Source organism: Acomys minous (assembly GCF_964271855.1).
Source record: "Acomys minous genome assembly, chromosome: 14".
NCBI lineage: Eukaryota > Metazoa > Chordata > Mammalia > Rodentia > Muridae > Acomys > Acomys minous.
The window spans coordinates 34,036,901-34,057,145 of record NC_140496.1 but is presented as its reverse complement, the minus strand read 5'-3'; the positions used below and the strand labels follow the sequence as shown (position 1 = coordinate 34,057,145).

The 20,245-nt window shown below is 42.1% G+C and overlaps 1 protein-coding gene across 1 annotated transcript; it reads right to left on the bottom strand.

Moving 5' to 3' along the window:
- Positions 1-4,956: 4,956 nt before the first annotated feature.
- LOC311583109 (uncharacterized protein) lies at positions 4,957-19,834 on the bottom strand (the record flags this gene model as incomplete). Its single annotated transcript, XM_084756426.1, has 5 exons — positions 4,957-6,326; positions 7,531-7,591; positions 7,802-7,928; positions 17,744-17,802; positions 19,792-19,834. The coding sequence occupies 5 exons, from the start codon at positions 19,832-19,834 to the stop codon at positions 5,534-5,536; spliced, it is 1,083 nt and encodes a 360-aa protein (XP_084612552.1). The 3' UTR covers positions 4,957-5,533.
- Between the last annotated feature and the right edge of the window lie 411 nt (positions 19,835-20,245).

Below are 20,245 nucleotides of genomic sequence, written 5' to 3'. Positions count from 1 at the left end.
AATGTATTGACAAAACAGGACACATTGGGAGTACATCTCCTACTTCTGGTCTTGTAGTAAGGAGGCTGACCCATGAGAATCAAGAGGTCCAATGGAGCCTTGACTAATAACTGGCATGCAAACCAGGCTGGATAACAAACAACATCTCAAGGGAATTGTGAAAATATGAAAACTAAAACCAGGACAACTACCCACCACCTTTTCACAGACATCACTACAGATAAAGTATGGTCACAACCTGACTTATACATAAATGAACAATGGACCACTTAGGTGATGGGATCCCATTCTATACACTGCAGCAGAAAAATAATTGTCACCACGTGACAGTGCAGTTCAAACAGAAGATGAACAGAAGGCACAGGAAGCATGTAAGGATGTTCTAATAAAGTCTGTAAATGGATTTGCCACGTGATATCTAAAGTCTTTCTCAAAGCATTCATACAAATAGGGTTTTTCACATATATGAGTTCTTTCCTACTGCCTGACATCAAAGTTGTTAAAATACTTCAGAGCTAGGGACATGGCTGAGCAAGTTCATTCCCAGAACCAAGGTGAGCTTTTTGATAACTTCATGTAACTCCTGCTACCAGAAGATTAAAAGGATTAATCCTCTTGGAAACCAGCACACAGATGCTCAGTCTCTCTCTCTCTCTCTCTCTCTCTCTCTCTCTCTCTCTCTCTCTCTCTCTCTCTCCCTCCCTCTCCCCCCCGTCTCTGTGTCTCTCTCCCCCCTCTCTCTAACACACACATACACTCACATGCACACTGACATTACATAATAAATTAAAACAAGTAGTTAAGCAAATATTTTTCCCCATGAATGTTTTTCTCATTCGTTCCTGTAACTCAGGTGTTGAGGCACCTAAAGGCTTGCTTAGCTACAGAGTTTTCCTCTATCATGAATTGGTTCATGTAACAGAGAGCAAGCATGTAGGCTTGAAGTCAGAGAAATCAATTCTTCTCCGTCGGTGGTATCATTTGGGAAGACATAGGAAATGCCCTGCTGGAGGAAATACATCACTTGCCATGCACAGCTTTCTCAGTTCCCACTCTCTGCTTCATGCTGCAGGTGGAAGGTGTGAGCTCTGAGCTTCCTGCTTGGACGCCTGATGTGTCACACTTGTTGCATTGCTGCTTTCATGATGATCCCATATCCCACGAACCATAAGCCAAATTAAACTTATAAATTAACCTTACAAGGCAACTTATAAGTTACCTTAGACATTATGTTTGGTCACAGCAACAAAAAAGGCACTAATACACAACATAAAGTTTTACACCTGGATGCGTTATTTTAGGTAATTGAAGGGAACTATAAAAGCCAAGTGAGTTACCTTATTGTTTAAATTCACCGGATTCTGTCCATAGGAGTTTGTAGTCCAAAGATAACAGAGAGGGGCATCATGCTGTTTGAATAAGTTGTTGATGCATGTCCCATTTTTTTCTCCAAAATTAATATTCTATGTAACTCAATGGAAGTCTGTACACTGAAGATCTTACCAAATACGTTCTAGTCATAGACTCCTGACAGTAGGAATCTTTTCAGGTCCTCAAAAAAACTGTGATATGCAAAGGCTTTAACACACTGATTACACACTAAAGGTTTTTGTTTGTTTCTGCTTGTGGTTTTTCGAGACAGGGTTTCTCTGTGTAGCCTTGGCTATCGGAGACTCATTTTGTAGTCCAGAGTGGCCTCAAATTCACAGTGATCTACCTGATTCTGCCTCCCAAGTGCTGGGATTAAAGGTGTGAGCACATTAAAGACTTTACTATTGTGTACAGAAACCATGATGTGCAAAATATTATCACACCGACTACAATTATGGGTTTTCTCTGCAGCACGGCCTCCTCTCAATATTGCGAAGACTACTGCTACATGCAAAGACTTTACCACATCGCTTATTCCTATGCTCACATCTCCACTACATATTCTTTCTGCATTAGTAGGTAAAGGTGCTGTGAAAAGGCTTTACCGCATTGATTCCATTTGTAAAGTTTCTCTCCAATGTATGTTCTTTTATTTATTTGAAGATGACAGTGGTTTACAAATGTTGGGAACAAGGAGGGGAAGCCTGTCTTAAGTATTGCCTTTTTAGTCGGGCGTGTTGGCGCACGCCTTTAATCCCAGCACTCGGGAGGCAGAGGCAGGTGGATCGCTGTGAGTTCAAGGCCAGCCTGGTCTACAAAGGGAGTCCAGGACAGCCAAGGCTACACAGAGAAACACTGTCTCAAAGAAAAACAAAAAAAAGTATTGCTTTTTGTTGTCTGCCTATGTCTTCCCTAGTGTTATTATTGCTGCAAAGAAACATGACCAAAAGGCAAGTTGTAAGAAAAGTTTATTCAGGGTACACTTCCAGATTGTATTCTATCACTGGGGCAAGCAGGCATGGAAGTCAAGCAGGCCTGGAAACTGGAGGCAGGAGCTGATGCAGAGGACATGGAGGAAAGCTGCTTAGTTTCTTGCTCTCTTTGGCTTGCTCAGTCAGCCTTCTTTGAGAAGCCAGGACCACCAGCCCAAAGGGGGCAACACCCACTATACACCTTCCCCAAGGATCACTAACAGAGAAAATGTCTTATAGCTGGATCTCATGGAGGCATTTTCTCAAGTGAGGTTCTCCACGCCTGATGACTCTAGCTTGTGACAAGTTGCAACACAAAACCAACCAACACAGCCTCCATTTAATCATAGGTTGAAACTAAGCTCAAGTTCCCAGGTCCTAGGGGAGCTGTGGACTTCACAATAGCTGACCAGATTCCATTAGTCATCTTTGTGCCTCAGTGCGGTACAAAGCGGTTCTGTTGAGGAGAGGTCCTTGGGATTGGGAGGTCTTGAAGCATTGGTGAACAGAGATCGGCAAGTGACAAACAGAGCAACTCAAAATTGAGTGTATTTTGCAGCTAAGTAGTCTCAGTTGTTAAACATACATCTCAAAAGCAGAGGCGCTGTGGTTACATTTTCCCACAGAGCAGGTTCAAGGAAGTCAGTGAGCAATCAGGCACACACAGTTCAGGTGCAAAATGCAAAGTTGTTGTGTTGTCATCTTTTGAACTACAACTTTGATGAAACAATACAAGGTACAGAACACACAGCAAAGACATCATCACTTCTACGTTCCTGGCTTGGGATCAATATGTATGTGTTCCCTTTGTCCAGGGTCAACGTTCTACCCCTAACAAAACCTGCGCCTAGCACCTGTGTGCCATGACAGTTTTTTCCTTTTCTTTAGTTCCATTATCTCACATCTGAGCATCATGATTTGGAATTTTTGAAATCCACTCTTTCTTTGTAAGCCATAATATAACTTATTAACTAATGATTAATGTCTACTTACGCCTCTTTCAGTAAGAGGAAGTGAAGCAGACCTACTCTGGACCTGGGCAGCACCTGGCTGCAATCCCTAGTCAGGGTCGTGTCGTGTCAAAGTAACGCTCCTGCTAAAATGTCCAGATTTGGGAGTGCAGTAGAGGTAATAAGAAAGAACAGATTCCAGCACAATGAGGGAAAAGAACTTCAGGTTTTCTCCTGGCAGAAACATAAGCGCCAGTCCAGGACTCTCTCACCTTTTGAGGGGTCGTGGCCTCAGCCTGTGTAGTATTTGTAATACAGACTCCACTGGAGGGAGGAGTAATGACTCCTCCTAACCACAGCTTCTCTTACTCATCTTTTATTCCTCAAGACATAATGCCTCTTGTTAATCACACACACACACACACACACACACACACACACACACACACACACAAACACACACACACACACAAACACACACACACACAAACACACACACACTATGACTGGTTAGACTGTAAACCTACATCTGGTTTCAGTTGACAAAGATCACCTGCATAAGGAAAGTCCTATCCCTAAATCCTGATGGGTGGGAGCTGTAGCTGTAAGTTGCCTCAGATGATTATGGTTTTCAAGTGTAAAAGCTCTCTAACATTCTGGCTCAGGGGCAGAGGTCTGTGTGTTGTAGTTCAGCTCCCATGTATGTTCAGTGGCCCTGATCAATCAGTAGTGCCTTGATTACTATACACTCTTCTGTGTTTCATTGACTTGGGGTGTGAGCTGTGTTGGATCTCTGTAGACCCCATAACACAAAGGCCTTACCTCATTCTTTCCATTCACAGAACTTCTCTCCAGTACAACTTCCTTCATGATGATGAGCACTATAGAAATGTACAGCGGCATCACCATGTAAATACTTTCATTAGGTTGTTCTTCCTTATGAATTCTTTCATGATGGAATGTACAAAAGCTTCATCATATTCACTGCACTCATCATGTTTCTCTCCTGTATGAATTCCTTCATGGTTTTGAAAATGCCTGCGACATGCTAAGGCTTTACCACATTGGTTACATTCATAGGGTTTCTCTCCAGTGTGTGTTCTTTTATGTATTGAGAGACTACTGTGACAAGCAAAAGGTTTACCGCATCGATAGGGCTTTTCTCCAATCTGTATTCTTTTATGCCTTTGAAAATGACAGTGATAGGCAAACTTTCTACCACATTGGAGATTTTCATTAGGTTTCTCTCTGCTATGAGTTAATTTATGTATTTGGAGACTATTTTTTTTTTTTACTACAAAGAACCTGAATTTGAAACTAAATAAAACATACAAATGTACATTAAAGCTAATGGCATAGCAATTTGGGAACTTAAGGCAAGATTTAATCTAAATGAATTTAGAAAAATGATGAAGGGATGTAATTTGAAATATAGATTGTGCAAAAATATGAAATGCATCAATAACTTAAAGTAGTTTTCGAAGCCTACACTAATGGGGAAAAGAGGCTTATGATCTTAATGCCATTATTAAGACAGACAGAAGCAGTGCACAGCTAATGAACAACTCACTATTTACAGAAGGATGGCAACAACATTCACACCATGTGATCTTGCCGACGGTCGAACTGATAGAAGCAACAGAGAAAATGCACCACCATGTTACTTTAGAAAATAAAGGGTCACTTTAATAAAGTAATTCCGCCAGAGGAAATAAAGCCCTGAATGTAAAAATGTGAACTCTACAACAACAAATCCCAACCAATCCATTCATAGTACTAAATATACAAAGTCAGCATGGTCTTTTTAACACAGTACTGTTTATAATAGTTCAAACACAATCCTTACCACAGTCAATGTCAAATATATAAGAAATATTTTTCTTTTGAGACACAGGGTATTTGTTTATGAATTATAAGACCTATATACAATGAAAAACATACCTACACAATCAAGTATTTTAATATGCTTCTTATATGCAGTGACTTTATTCACACTTTTCTGAATTGACCACGTCAATTTTCAAAATGTATTTGGAAACTATTATGATGTGCAATGTCATTACGATATTGGATACATTCACAGGATTTGCTTCCAGTGTGTGTTCTCTCATGCCTTTGAAAATCACTGTGACATAAAAGGCTTTAGCACATTGCTTACATTCATGGAGTTTCTCTCCCTGTGTGCTCTTTTATATAGGTGGAGACTATGAGATATGCAAAGGATTTACAACACTGCTTATATTAATATGGCTTCTCTCCACTGTGTATTCTTTTATGTATTTGGAAATTACTGTATTGTGCAAAAGCTTTACCACATTGATTACATTCATAGGGTTTCTTGCCAGTGTGTGTTCTTTTATGTATGTGAAGACTATTGTGATGTGCAAAAACTTTACCACATTGCTTACATTCATAGGGTTTCTCTCCACTGTGTGTTCTTTCATGATTTTTTAGATGACTGTGCTGGCCAAAGGCTTTACCACATTGGTTACATTCATAGGGTTTCTCTCCAGTGTGTGTTCTTTTATGCATGTGAAGACTATTGTGATGTGCAAAGGCTTTACCACATTGGTTACATTCATAGGGTTTCTCTCCAGTGTGTGTTCTTTTATGTATGTGAAGACTATAGTGATGTGCAAAGACCTTACCACATTGCTTACATTCATAGGGTTTCTCTCCACTATCTGTTCTTTCATGACTTTGAAGATAACTGTGATGTGCAAAGGCTTTACCACATTGCTTACATTTATAGGGTTTCTCTCCAATATGTGTTCTTTCATGACTTTGAAGATGAATGTGCTGTGCAAAGGCTTTACCACATTGCCTACATTCATAGGGTTTCTCTCCAGTGTGCGTTCTTTTATGCTTTTGGAGACTATTTAGATGTGTAAAGGATTCATCACACTGGGTACATTCATACAGTTTCTCTCCAGTATCAACTCTTTCAAATCTTTTAGGATGACTGTGATATGTAAAGGCTTTATCACATACAGGATATTCGAAGGATCTTTCTCCGGTTTGATTTCCCTCGTTCCTGCAAAGATAATGGGCACATTTGAAAATTTATCACTTTCATTACACTTATGAATCGTTTTAAATGTATGAATTAATTTTACAGTTTGGTCTAATGATAAAAAAGAATCAGATATTATCACTTTGTTTACATTTATGGTGCTCCCCTTCTTTGTGAGTTGTTTTTGAAACTGTGAAGATAACTGTGATGGTCAGAGCATTTATTACATGGTTCACATTTGTAGCATCCTTTTTCTATAGGCTTTCATGTACTTAAAGAAAACAAGAAGAACTCAGAGCTTTACCACATTGATTCCATTCATAAAAGTCCCTAAGGTGTGAGTCATACATTTACAAGGTGAACCAGAACAAAAAGAATCTCCACATTCCTAGTACTCATAGGGATTTTCTGCATCGTGAGTCTCTGGATGGTTCCAAGGAAGTTGGAAAACCAGTGAACTGAAAACTTGCATCACATTCAGAAAGTCTACTCAAAAGTGGGGACTACTACATAGCTTCTGTTTGTTCTGGGACACAGAGGTACGGTGCTTCTTTTAATACCGCTGTGCTCACATGGTGATATTGTGACATAAGATATAGCTATTAAAAGAAGAATAACAAGAGAAACGGCTCCACATTGCAGTCACACACTTTGATGTTTGTTCCTCATAGACATGTGGTGTAGGTATTAAGGTTTCTCCACAATCACCTTCTTGACTCTCACAAACTGTCCACTCACTAAACTGCTTTACTCTAGACTATGTGCTTATTAGAAAGTTTTGAACATACACTTATCACTTATCCCAGAGGTGTACTTTCTGTGCACATTGAGATACATGCTACACGTATAACATGGTATGACACTAAGGGGGCCAGGAGTGGTGGCATACATCTTTAATCCCAGCACTTGGGAGGCAGAGGCAGGCAGAGTGCTGTGAGTTCCAGGCTAGTTTGCTTGGTCTACAAAGTGAGTCTAGGACAGCCAAGGATACACAGAGAAACCCAGTCTTGAAACACACACACACACACACACACACACACACACACACACACACACACACGCACACACACACAAACACACAACAAAAAAAGACCTTGAGGGACATGGTTTTGTGAGAATGTATTCATCCCCAATACACATAAAGCAGTGCTTTCCTTTAAAATATGCAGGACATATTAAATTTTCTTGGGAGCCATATTCATATCAGCTTGCACATGAGAATTACCTTTCATATCTTCTTGATCTTTGAGACTGTTCTTTAATAGTGTGGTCTTCCCAATTGTATCCTAAAACATAGTACCAGAAAATATATGATATATCTTTGGAAATTAGGTCAAACTTACGATACTCCCTTCAGTGAATCAGACAACCATGCCTGACTTAATCACCTCATCCCTCCTCGGTTTCAATTCAAATTACAAAACAGCATCAATACTAAAGAAACAGTTGCCCTGTATTTTAAAAATTGAAAACAAAAAATTTTGTCACAGTCTTACCTATAGTGGTGAGATTCCAATAGGTCTCCAGCATCACATCTTTGTAGAGATTCTTCTGGGAAGGATCCAGCAAAGCCCACTCTTCCCGAGTGAAGTTCACATGCACATCATCCAAGTTCACTGCACCCTAAAATGTCCCATACATGTGTACAGCAGGAAGCATGATAGTGACAACACTGGAAGTATATAATTCTCTGACATAGAATTCATATCATTCTGGGCTTCGTTCACTTATTTTCTGACACAGAAGCTCTAATGTCCTCACCAAGTCATGTTAGGTGACTTAGGTCACCTAGGAAAGTGAATAAGATTCTCCTCCATCATTTCTGAACTCTTTGAATAGGATATAGCCTTTCAAGAGAAATGAAAATTAACAGATAAGGAAACAGAGAGAGAAGAGAGAGAGAGAGAGAGAGAGAGAGAGAGAGAGAGAGAGAAAGGTAATAAACATCAACAGTACTGAGCCCTCAGCAGAGAAACTGCATAAACTGTTACTAAAGACTAAAAACAAAACAAAAGAAAAGAAAAAAGGACAAGTTCGTTGTACTGGCTCATCCCTTTAATAAGAGTGCTTAGGAGGCAGAGGCAGAGGCATCTCATTGAGTTGGATGACAGACTGGTCTATGCCATGAGCTCAGGGACACACAGAGGTAGTTATTAAGACCTGACTCCCACAATAATCAAGGAATGAAACAGAAAGACCCCAGAGGACTTTACTGAAGTTCCTACAAAGAATTGCACACTCACTCTAGTTCTGTATTCATCTTAAAGATTCCTGAAGTGCCCAGCTTAAACTGTAACACTGATAAGATCGTACTAACAGCAAATGCATGTTACACATGAACAGATTTTTGGGAACCAGGCAAAGAAACTAATTCTCAGTACTCTCATTTTTGTTTCCAGACTCTAACCATAAGGTTGAGGAGCCTAGAGCATCTCCATGCTGCCCCCATTCTGTTGGAAACGCCCTACTGTAAATTCCTCCTAGTTTCAAGAATAAATGTTTCTTGGCCCAAACACTTAAGATAAAAATTGCTGCATTGTGAATACAGCCTTCAAGAGAAAGCTCACCTCCCTTCCCATGTGTTCCCTCCCTACTATAGCTTCTGCCTACATCCTGACCAAGCCTGGTACTCAAGGACAACTTCTCCATCTTGTTGGCAGGGCCAATCAGGTTCATGTTCCCAGGTCCAGAAGGCCACTCCTATCCTGATTGATGGAAACTTCCTGGCTCAACCCCTGAATCAAAATATGATGGGACAATGTTCTGATTCCCCTTCCTCCACCTTTTCCCCCCATCCTTTACAAATATTGTACAGTCTCTGTTCAAGGATGCAGGTCAGATCCCAATATGGCCGCATCCCTGTGCTCAGGAAATAAAGGTTTCATTTTCACTTGTTCTAGCTATAGTGAGTTTTCTTTGCTTCCACCTCAAACACAACAAGATAAAATATTAGCAATATAAATGTTGATTTCCTTTTTGTTTCCCATTTTTTTTTCCGAGACAGGTATTTTCTTTGTAGCCTTCACTGTTCTGTTCTTCCTTCTTTAGACCAGGCTGGCCTCAAACACATAGCAATCCACCTGCCTCTGCATCCTTGAGGGATGGGATTAAAGGTGTGCTCCACCACACCTGGCTGCAAGGGTTGATATTAAATGAGTAACAGGGGCAGGAGAGATGTCTCTGCAGTTCACAGATCTTGATGATCTTGCAAATAATTAGCTTCAATGGCCAGTACTTACATGGCTGCTCACAACTACCCATTATTCCAAGTTCACGAGTTCTGAGGCCACCTACTGACTACTGTGAAGTCCCGGCACACATGGGGTGCACTGTAAACATGTTTTTGTTTTGATCCCAAGCGTGGAATGTGAAACTGTCTTGTGTAAGGGTGTTGGCTGTATGTCTATTAGAAAAAGAACTGCCTCATGTGGGGAAATGTTCTTTGCCAGTTGAAGAACATCCTGCATGGACTATGGGAGAGTAAATATAGTCCAAATATGAAAGATCAATTCCTTTTGCATCGCTTTATATTGCCTGGCTGCTCAGAGTTGCTCCTGCTTTGAGATGCTCTTAGAGAGATACAGTCCTGAGAACCCTTCCAGGTTTCCGCTGTTGCCATTGCAGTCACGTTTGCTAAATTTTGGGTTTGCTGATGAAGGGATCAGCTGGAATCCTGATAACTAAGAGTGTAACCTCCCTCCAAGGAACTGAGTGTAAGAAGGTGACCTCCATAGTTCCTATCAGCCCTTTTCTCTCCTAATGTGAGTTGCTGCGTTGAAAGGGTGATAGAAGCATTAATGAGCTCCAAATAAAGTAGGCTCTTTAAAAAATTATTTGCTTATTATGAATACAGTGTTCTGCCTGCATGTACACTTGCAGGACAGAAGAGGGCGTTACCTCACATTATAGATGATTTTGAGCCACCATGTGGTTGCTGGAAATTGAACACGGGAAGTTTGGAAGAGCAGGTGGTGCTCTTAACCACTGAGCCATCCCTCCAGCTCTAAAGCAGGCTTTAAAAAGATCAAAGCCTGCATTGCATAATCATGCTCATAGGCAAAGACTCATATTCATCAAAAAAATTCAAGACAAATACAACATGTAAGAAGAATGCCACACACCTGCAATCTAACAACTCAGAAGGCTCAGGGTGTATTTATGTCATGAATACATGCCATCCTGACAAAGAGAATATATAGTCTCTGCCAAATTTCAATATCCAACATGTGGATGAAGGTCAGCAAACAGCATATGCTTGACAAGTACAAGAACCTACATTCCAGGCACATCAGACACTAACATAACATGAAAAGAAACCAAAAGCCAGCAAAGTTGGCCTACATCTAATCCCAGCACTCTGGAGAAGGTCAGGTGGACCTCTAAGCTGGAGGCCTGCCTGGTCTACGTATAGAGAAACTTTGTCTTCAAAAACAACAACAAAACTAACATTCGAACAACTTTCGGCTAGCAAATTAGCTTAGCACTGAACAGCAATTGCATCTACTGTATGTTATGTCATTTAGGAATAGTCTACAATGGTGAGGGCTTGAGAAGGAAACTGATGAGTTTCAACCACAACACAGTAGACAGGAGGACAGGAAGTGGGTTGAGTCCACAGACACTCAAGTCACATCCCCAATAAGGAATCTAGAGAGGGTCCGACTACAAAAACTTCCATAAGCTCCTCCCATAACCCACAAATCACAAACAAGTGTGAAAAGACATCATCCTTTCTGGGAGTGTTTGTGTTTTTATTCCATCTGACTCTTGTCACCTTGGGGTCATGGTCATCCCATGATGAAAATGCATTTAGTCAACTTCAATGATCCTAGTAGTCTGCAACAGCCTGGACACTTTTCAAATGTCCAAAGTCTCTTCTGACTCCCAAGACAATCTCTTGATGGCCACATCTTGTCAATTCAGAAAACAAGCTACAACTTTCTAATCTTCACTGGCATGGAATAGTCCTTCCCATTCCAAAGAGAGGAATGTGTGCTGAGTGAGGGAAGATAGGACCAAGGCAAGAACCATGATAGAAGGCAAAGAACAAATCCTCTATCTCTGTCTCAGATACATGCGGCTTCAGTCTCAAAGGGTTTAGATGTCCCTATCCCTGAAACTGGTCACAAATCTCTCAGATTGGTTACTTCCACTCCCTACATGCATCTCTCCATGGCTGACTTTTCATAGCTCAGTTAACTCAATATCTTGTGGTCTCCAAATACAACCCAGGCTTTTTTATCCTTCTGCCTTCAGGCAATGAACTCTCACAGTCTCCTCACTGGGGCTATGACTCTGGATATAGGCTGCAGGAATAGTGCTGAACTGAAACCACAGAGGAAGAAGCTTCTTCCTTCCAGGAACAGTATAGCATGGGTGGGTGGTCCTGTCAATCTGGCTTCTATATTGGGATGGCTCATACCTTCCTAGGACCACAGTTAAAGCAGGTTTTGTAGGAAGTTCCTTCCTGGGACTAGAAATAACTTGGCCTACCCTTCCCTTAATTCAAGACTTAAGAGGATCAAGTGTCACCCTTAGAGCATCATCTTAGGCTTCCAATCCAGAGCAAGGCCCTGCCCTGGAATGGTGACCACCTCCTTGAAAGTTCCTGCCTCGGTCTCAGCATTGGACTGCATCTGATACAACCTACTGCTGTTCTTTCCCCACAAACCACAGACTCTGTGTTTATTTCTACACCATTTGTTACTTTTTTACCTTGTGGTCCTTAATGAGCCACTAGTAAAAATCATCCAAAGAGTCAATAGTCCATCTAGGAAATCAGCTCATTATTTAATTATCCTGCCTTACTCAATTTCTCAAGGCAGGAGAAGATTAAGAAACATTTTGGACCAAAATATCACACAAATGAGTACTAGCTGCAGAATTATGGAGTCTATTTTCTACTGAAATCCTATGACCTGGACTTCCTTTGTCTGCATTACTCTCAAAATTCCTTATCTTCCACGTCCTACAAGAACAGCTGATTAAACTCTGTAAACACATTTCTGAGCCTTTTGCCATTTCAAGTCCTGACGTTTTTCATATTCCTCCAAAAGAGAGCATCATCAGGTCTGTCCAGCAGCAACATCAATATTTGCGTACCACTCTTTTTTTTTTTTTAATAACTTGCTACTCTGCTACTTTGACTCAATTCTCTAACCTAAAGCAACTCAGGTAACAAACAAGTTTTTGGATGGTTCTTTCGAATCACAGACCATTTTTTCGGGAGCTTAGGATACAAACTCATGTAAAAAGAAATGTAGTAGGGCTGGAGAGATGGCTAGAGGTTAAGAGCACTGACTGATCTTCCTTCCAGAAGTCCAGAGTTCAATTCCCAGGCATCACATGGTGGCTCAGAGCCATTTATAATGTAATCTGATGACCTCTTCTGGACTGCAGGTGTACATGCAGGTAGAGCACTGTATGCATAATAAATAAATAAATAAATAAATAAATAAATAAATAAAGTAAATATCTAAGGGCAAACATGGTGTCCTAGCTTTCTGTCTTGCCTGGCCACTGTCCCATGCTCAGCCTGCTCCCTTTTCCAGCCCACGCCCACTAGCTTAGGGACATTGCCATTCTCATCGGAAGAGCCTTGCCACATCAATTGTGTTGATGAATCAATACAATTGTTGACTGTCAGAGCAACCAGCCGTTCTGGTAGGGGCACGCCCTCAACTGATGACTACAGACACTGAAATGTTCTGAAATGAACCTAATTAGGACACACAGCAATAATATATCAGAAAGTGTTTAAAACCTTCAAAAATGTGTTAACCATAGCAATCAACATTGATTATTGCAAAAACTAGCAAACACAGATGTGCCACGAAAAGAGCAAATTTTGAGGCTCTAGGATCAAGAAGAGAAAACTCTTTGTCTCACAGAAATTCTTCAAACCAACAAAAACTCAAGGAACTCATAACATAATATAGTAAATCTTCAGAAGACAAAGACAGGTGAAGGTGCAAAGGAACATTGATTCCCCAGATGCAATTGTGAGGCTTCCTCCCTCTGTTTGTTAACCTAGGCCAACTATGTTTCCTGAGTCTTACTGCTGAATAAGCTCACCTGAAGACACCACATTAAGAGCAGTCAGACTCCATTTTGTGACTAGCAGCTACACTTACTTGTTAGCACACAGACCTTTACCCTGGTCCGGGAGAATTCTCTGTATCGGGTCACGTTGACCACAAACTATGTTTATGTTCAGCACACTCTGAGGCCTTGTTAATCCACAGACATTCCCCAGTCCCCGCTCCCCAAGACCAACCCCAGGAACTGCATAGAGGAGAGAAGAGAGGTGGATCTGCAGCAGGGAGAACTGAGCAGGCAGTTTGCTTAAGGGAAACCAAGCGTTCTTTGAACAACTAGCTAGAGGAACTAGTTGTTGAGATGGTGAGGAACGGAGGAAAAGGAAATACTCAGGCATAAGCGGTAGAAGCTGAAGGTCTTGAAGCCGAAGAGAACTTTTCTTCTGCCTCTCTATCTGTCTCCGTCTCCGTTTCCTTTGCTGTCTGTCTGACTTCTCTCTCCTTGCTTGCTTCCTTGCTTTGTGTCCTTCTAACTATCTCCTTTCTTGCAGTTACCCATCTACCTATTCCTCTTGCCATTCCCTATCTATTCCCCTCTCTTGCTGTTCCCCATCTCACTCTAGCTTACTCTCTCATGTCTCTTACTTGCTTGTCCTCTCCTTGGGCCAACCCCAGATTTTATTGAAATGAAGTTCAATTATTTGTTGTTACTGATTACATCATGATTTTCCCCATCATTTACAGTCACTAGGGCAATCAAAAATCAACAGAGTAAAAGGAAATACAAAAGTTCTGTAACCTACAACAAAAAAACCTTTTTTTTTTGGTTTTTTGAGACAGGGTTTCTCTGTGTAGCCTTGGCCATTCTGGACTCACTTTTTGACCAGGCTGGCCTCGGACCCACAGCAAACACCTGCCTCTGCCTCCCAATTGCTGGGATTAAAGGTATGCACCACCACGCCCGGCTCAAAAAATCATTTTTAAACCAATGGGTAGCATCACCGAATCTTTATTTCTTAAACGATACAGAGGAAAGTCTTATCATACATTTCCCCAGGCTACAGCCAATGTGTTTACAAGGTCATAGCATCATCATACCTTGAGCTAAATATTATTGAAAGAAACACTTGACCTACTTCCAGTCTCAGACCAACAGCTGTGCTATCCAAGCCTAGGCTAACTACCAAGGGGTCCTCTGTCGTAAAATATTTGAAAACATGATGATCCAAGACCCTTCTAGGGCTCTCAAAACATTTTCTAAACAATGTTTCTACAGGAAACAGTGTCTAGCCAAGTACTGTTATGTCAAGGAATTAAGTTTCTTTCAAGCCAGTTTCTGCTTGGGTTCTCACAGTCAGAGCAAAAAACTATCATTGTCTCAAGGTGCTGGCAAGATGCCCTTTCAACATTCTCTATGGAAAAAAGTTTTCCCTGTATGAAGTTGCTCAGGGCCGAAGAATAGAGTGAAAAAAAACAGATTTAGGAGAAATACCAGATTTCTAAAACAGCTTTACACTTGGACCATACCTGATACTTAGGGACAGTAGCAATCAGCCAGAGATCCTTGGAACTTTGTCAATCAAAGCCTCCACAGTTGTTCTAGATGTCTAGAGATCATGTTGGATTGTTGGAGGCCTCTGGAATTTTGCCAAGAAAAACCTTTATGACCTGTCCTCCTGTCTGTGACACCCAGATATATATGCAACTGTCCCTGGCCACAACCTGGCCAGGACCAATGAAAGGTCATTTAGAACTGCTTCTGTCTAGTTACTAAAAGGATCTGGAGTCAGAGCCTACCACCTTGTTCCCTGACAACCCCCTGACTGAGCTGATTGTGGTAAATAATTGATCCCTGAGAACATGATGGCTCAGTATGAAGACATTGTGCATGGGAGTAGGTGGGATGCCTCCAGATCTTCCCCACTCTCTGGTACCTGAGACCCAGTCACTACTAAGGGTTGCTCCTGGAGATGCATCTTCCTCTCCCCCTGTCCATGCTTCCTGTCATCACCACAGACCATCCCCATCTGCCCTTCTCCTCCTACCTCATCTCTTTGCCTGAGCCACTAACTATGGGCGCACACACCCTGCTCAACCACAAGCCTTGATGGACAGAAGACCAGGTCTTCTGTCCAAAGATATCCCACTATCTGTTACCACAGACCCAATTCTCACACAGTGTACAGAATACCAGGGAAAGCGTCCTCCCCACTTTCCATGTCTCCTGTAGAGAACACAGACCATACCCAACTGCCTCCTCTGTGTCCAAGCCCCTACTTAGGCAAACACATTCCTGATCAACCACATTCCATGCCTGCCCAAAGCCCAGGTTGGCTGTCAACAGATCTACAACCTTATCTCCTCAGCACAGACCTTGATCTTCACAATTGCCCCAAGCACTGGTCTGGACTACAGAGGCAGCTTCTTCTCGCCTATCCCATCCACACCTCCTGTGGATCCCTAAAGCCATTTCTCCGTGATCGCCTTTTTCCCAGCCTCTAAAAATAGCAAGTATTCTCCATGAACACAGCAGCCAAGCAGGACAGTAAAAAGTCCAATACTCAGCCAAGACACTCTCAGAATATCCAGGGAGCAAACACAAACCCGGAAACAGTACTCCCACAACTACAAGACAAACCCAGAAATCAACACCCACACCAATAATCATGTCAAACCAACATACCTAGATACCAGCATAGGAGCATTATCAATAATAGCCAGGAGCTGTGTCTCCAACAAGGACAAGTATCCTATCACAGCAGGTCCTGAATATCCCAACATAGCTGAAGGCACAAGAAAAAACCTTCAGGCCGGGCGTGGTGGCACAGGCCTTTAATCCCAGCACTCAGGAGTCAGAGGCAGGTGGATCGCTGTGAGTTCAAGGCCAGCCTGGTCTACAAAGGGAGTCCAGGACAGCCAAGGCTACACAGAGAAACCTTGTCTCAAAAGAAAACAAAAAAGAAAGAAAGAAAAAAAAGGAAAAAAACCTTCATAGAGGTCCTTAAAGGATATTAATACATTCCTTGAAGAGATCCAGGAAAACACAATCAAACAACTGGAGAAACACAATAAACACCTTGAATAAAGCCAAGATACACTAAACAATGTTTGAATGAAGACATAAAACACTCAAAATCTTAAAATGGAATTAGAAACAAAAAGAAAACTGAAAAATTGGGGAATCCTGGAAATGAAAGTCTTAGGATTACAACGTGAACTACAGTGGCAGGAGACCCTCACAAATTGTATATGAAAGGGAGAATCTTTGGAATCAATGATTCAATAGAAAAAACTGGATACATCATTAAAAATAAGAGCAGATCCAACCTAAGTTTCCTGGTGTAAAACAACATGGGACTCTGCCATCTTATGAGAAGACCAATACTATGACTAATTGCAATAGAGGAAGGAAAAGAATACCACCACAGAGGTCCAGAAAATATTTTAACAATTCCATAAAAATAAAATTTTCCTGAGCTGGGCGTGGTGGTGCACGCCTTTAATCCCAACACTCGGGAGGCAGAGGCAGGTGGATCGCTGTGAGTTCGAGGCCAGCCTGGTCTACAAAGTGAGTCCAGGACAGCCAGGGCTACACAGAGAGACCCTGTCTCGAAAAACCAAAAAAAAAAAAAAAAGAAGATGTCTCTGAAGGTACAAGAAGCATGCAAAATAACAAATGGATTAGTCCAGAATAGAAAGTCCCCTTGCCATATAATAATAAAAACACTAGACATGAGAAAGAATATGAAAAGCTGCAACAGAAAGTAAAACACAACAACCAAGTAATACATACAGGCTGACGTATTATAATTGCACCTGTCTCTCAATGCAGACCCTAAAATCAGAAGGGCTTGGATACATGTGCTGCAGGCTTTAAGAAATTACATATGACAGCCCGGATTACTACACAAGAAAAGTTTCAATCACCATAAATGGACAAAATAAGATATTCTCAGGCCAGGTGGTGGTGGCGCACGCCTTTAATCCCAGCACTTGGTAGGAAGGGGAAGGCAGATCGCTCTGAGTTCAAGGCCAGCCTGGTCTACAAAGTGAGTCTAGGATAGCCAAGGCTACACAAAGAGTCCCTGTCATGAAAAACCAAAAAAAAGAAAAAAGGTATTCTCTGATAAAGTAAAAATTTAACAGTATTTATCTACAAATATGCTAGAAAAAAAAATCCAACTCAAGGAGGTTAACTAAACCCATGAGGACAGAGGACATAAATAAAATCACATTAGGAAAACCAAAAGAACGGAAGGTGTACATACATATAATACACTTAGGACATACACATACACATACACACATACACCACAACCACCACCAATAACAACAACAAAACTCCAGGGATTAATAATCACTGTTCATTGATATCTGTCAATATCTACGACCTCAACTTACCAAGAAAAAGACTCCGGCTTCCAGAATGGATGCTAAAACAGAATCCGTCCTTCTACTGCCTACAACAAATACAGTTCAACAGCAAGGACAGACATCGCCTCCAGGCAAAGGGTGGCAAAAAGAGTTTCTGAGCAAATGGATCTAAGAGTCAAGCTGCTATGGCCAGGTTAATATCTAAAAAATACACTTCAAACAAAAAGTCATTGAGATGGGGAAGGACACTGCATATTCAACAAAGAAAAAGTCTACCATGATATCTTTTACATTCTTAACATCTATGCCCCAACACCAGAGCACCCAACATTGTAAAAGAAAGTGCAGCTTAAATCACCATAGACCTTCATGCACTAAAAGTGGGACACTTCACTATCTCACTCTTAACAAGAAACCGGTCCTTTAGGAAAAAACAAAACAAAACAAAACAGAGAACTACCCCAGGTAACCAAAGTTAAAAGCCAAAACAATCCAATGATATTTACAAAACATTCTACCCAAACACAAAAGAATATACCCCCTTCTCAGCAATTCAGGCAACTTTCTCCAAAATTGATATCCAACAAAGCGCAAGTCTCAACAGATACAAAGAAGTTGTAGTGACCTTGCAAAATATCAGATCACCTCGGATTAAAGGAGCACACCCTCACCAACAGACACAGGACAAAGCTTAGAAACTCATGGAAACTGAACAACTTTCCACAGAATGAAAAAAGGGTGAAGATAGCAGTGTGCAGGGTGTGGTGGTGCACGCCTGCAATTCCAGCACTCTGGGGGGCAGAGGCAGGAGGATCTCTGTGAGCTCCAGGACAGCCAGGTCTACAAAGTGAGTCCAGGACAGCCAGCGCTAACCAGAGAAACTCTGTCTCAGAAACAGAAAAGAAAAAGAAAAAAGAAGAAATACAGTGTTAGTAAACAGGCAGCAATGGAGCCACCCCTAGAGGCACTGATGACCATGGGAAAACGGAAAATACAACGCCCACCAGGAAGCACGTCTTCTGAAACAAGCCAGCACCAGCAGGCAGGATTCAGGTCTATTAAAGCACGTGGGCACCTTGTGTGCATGCGTGTGCACTTTCTGCACACGAGCGAGATAGACTTGTTGAGGGAATCGTCCCATCCCTTCCACCACACCTGTACTCCAGCAAATGAGCTTGCACGTTCTGCGCTAAGAAGACTTGTAGAAGGAATTCCTCCCATTGCCCAAGCCATTTCCTTCTCTAGTCAGTCTCCAAAGACTGTCTCGGTATTCCCTTCCCACTAAAAAAAAAAAAAAAAAAAAAAAAAAAAAAAACCAACCAAACAAGCAAACAAAAAACTAGTATGGATCTGCCGCATGGCGGGATTTCTTTTTCAGCGTACAGCCGGGCTGCACACATGCTAACATAAAGACTATAGAAACCAATGACAATGACTCCTCAATCTATGCAAACTAATAGAACACAATGAGCAGTCCCCATTCAGAGGCCACAGTCTGGTCCAAAGAGTGACTAGGACCACCCCAGGGAGGACCCGCCACACCAGCTCCTGCTGCTCAGCTGCCTGCTCCTCCTGGTTGTGGGCAGTGACCCTGTGCTCACCATGTCTCGGCTTCGGAGCTAGCGGGAGCTCCCCTCACAGCACACAGCAGTTGCCTTCACCACATCACTCTAAACCATTAAAGCCTGCTCAGCTAGAGTGGAACCTGCAGCAGGGGACCAGGAATAACTCTCCTCCTCTTCCTGCTGACAATTCTGCCTCATGGCTCTGATTGGCTAGTGAGTCTTGAGTGACATGAGCAGAAAGGAAGCAGCACAGTGCGCCCTGGCCCAGGCTTCCAGCCCAGGGCCAGTCCTTTTCCGGAACTGCAGAGCTTTTCATTTCCATAGCGCTTGTGCCTGTCCTCCTATACTCAACCCCTTTGTCTTCTCACCCTGCCCCAGGGAGGACCAGCCACTCCAGCTCCTGCTGCTCAGCTGCCTGCTCCTCCCTAGGTGTGCAGTGACCACGCCTTCAACGCCTTGGGACTTTGGAGCTTGTCTCAGCTCCCTTCAAGGCCCTCAGCAGGCACTTGCCTTCTTCCTCCTGGAAGCAAGGAAGATAACAAGTATGGCCCATTACTCAGCTGCCATGGACTTAACCCTCTGTGTCCCGGCCCGCCGGGGTTCGACTCACGCTCAGGAGGAGAATTTTCCTGTATGAGGACAGAACACAAGACACGAAGAAGGAGGCAAGTCTGGATTCTGATCAACTACATTTATTGAAAATTTTCACACAGGTTATATAGGCACATAAGCATGGGTTTTTGCATAAGCAAGGGTTGCTATGGATACCTAACTCTGGAGTGCTCCTGCAGGTATCTACCTTTACTGCTGCTCTAATTGCAGGAGAGAAATTCCAGAGAGAGAAAGAAGTTGGGAAAATCTGGTTAGTCAGGAAAAAGTTCCCGGAACTGTTGCTCGCAGGCAGCTGGCCTTTAATCTGATCTCACCAGAGTCTTACTGGAAAAGCTAGTTTATAGCCAGAAAG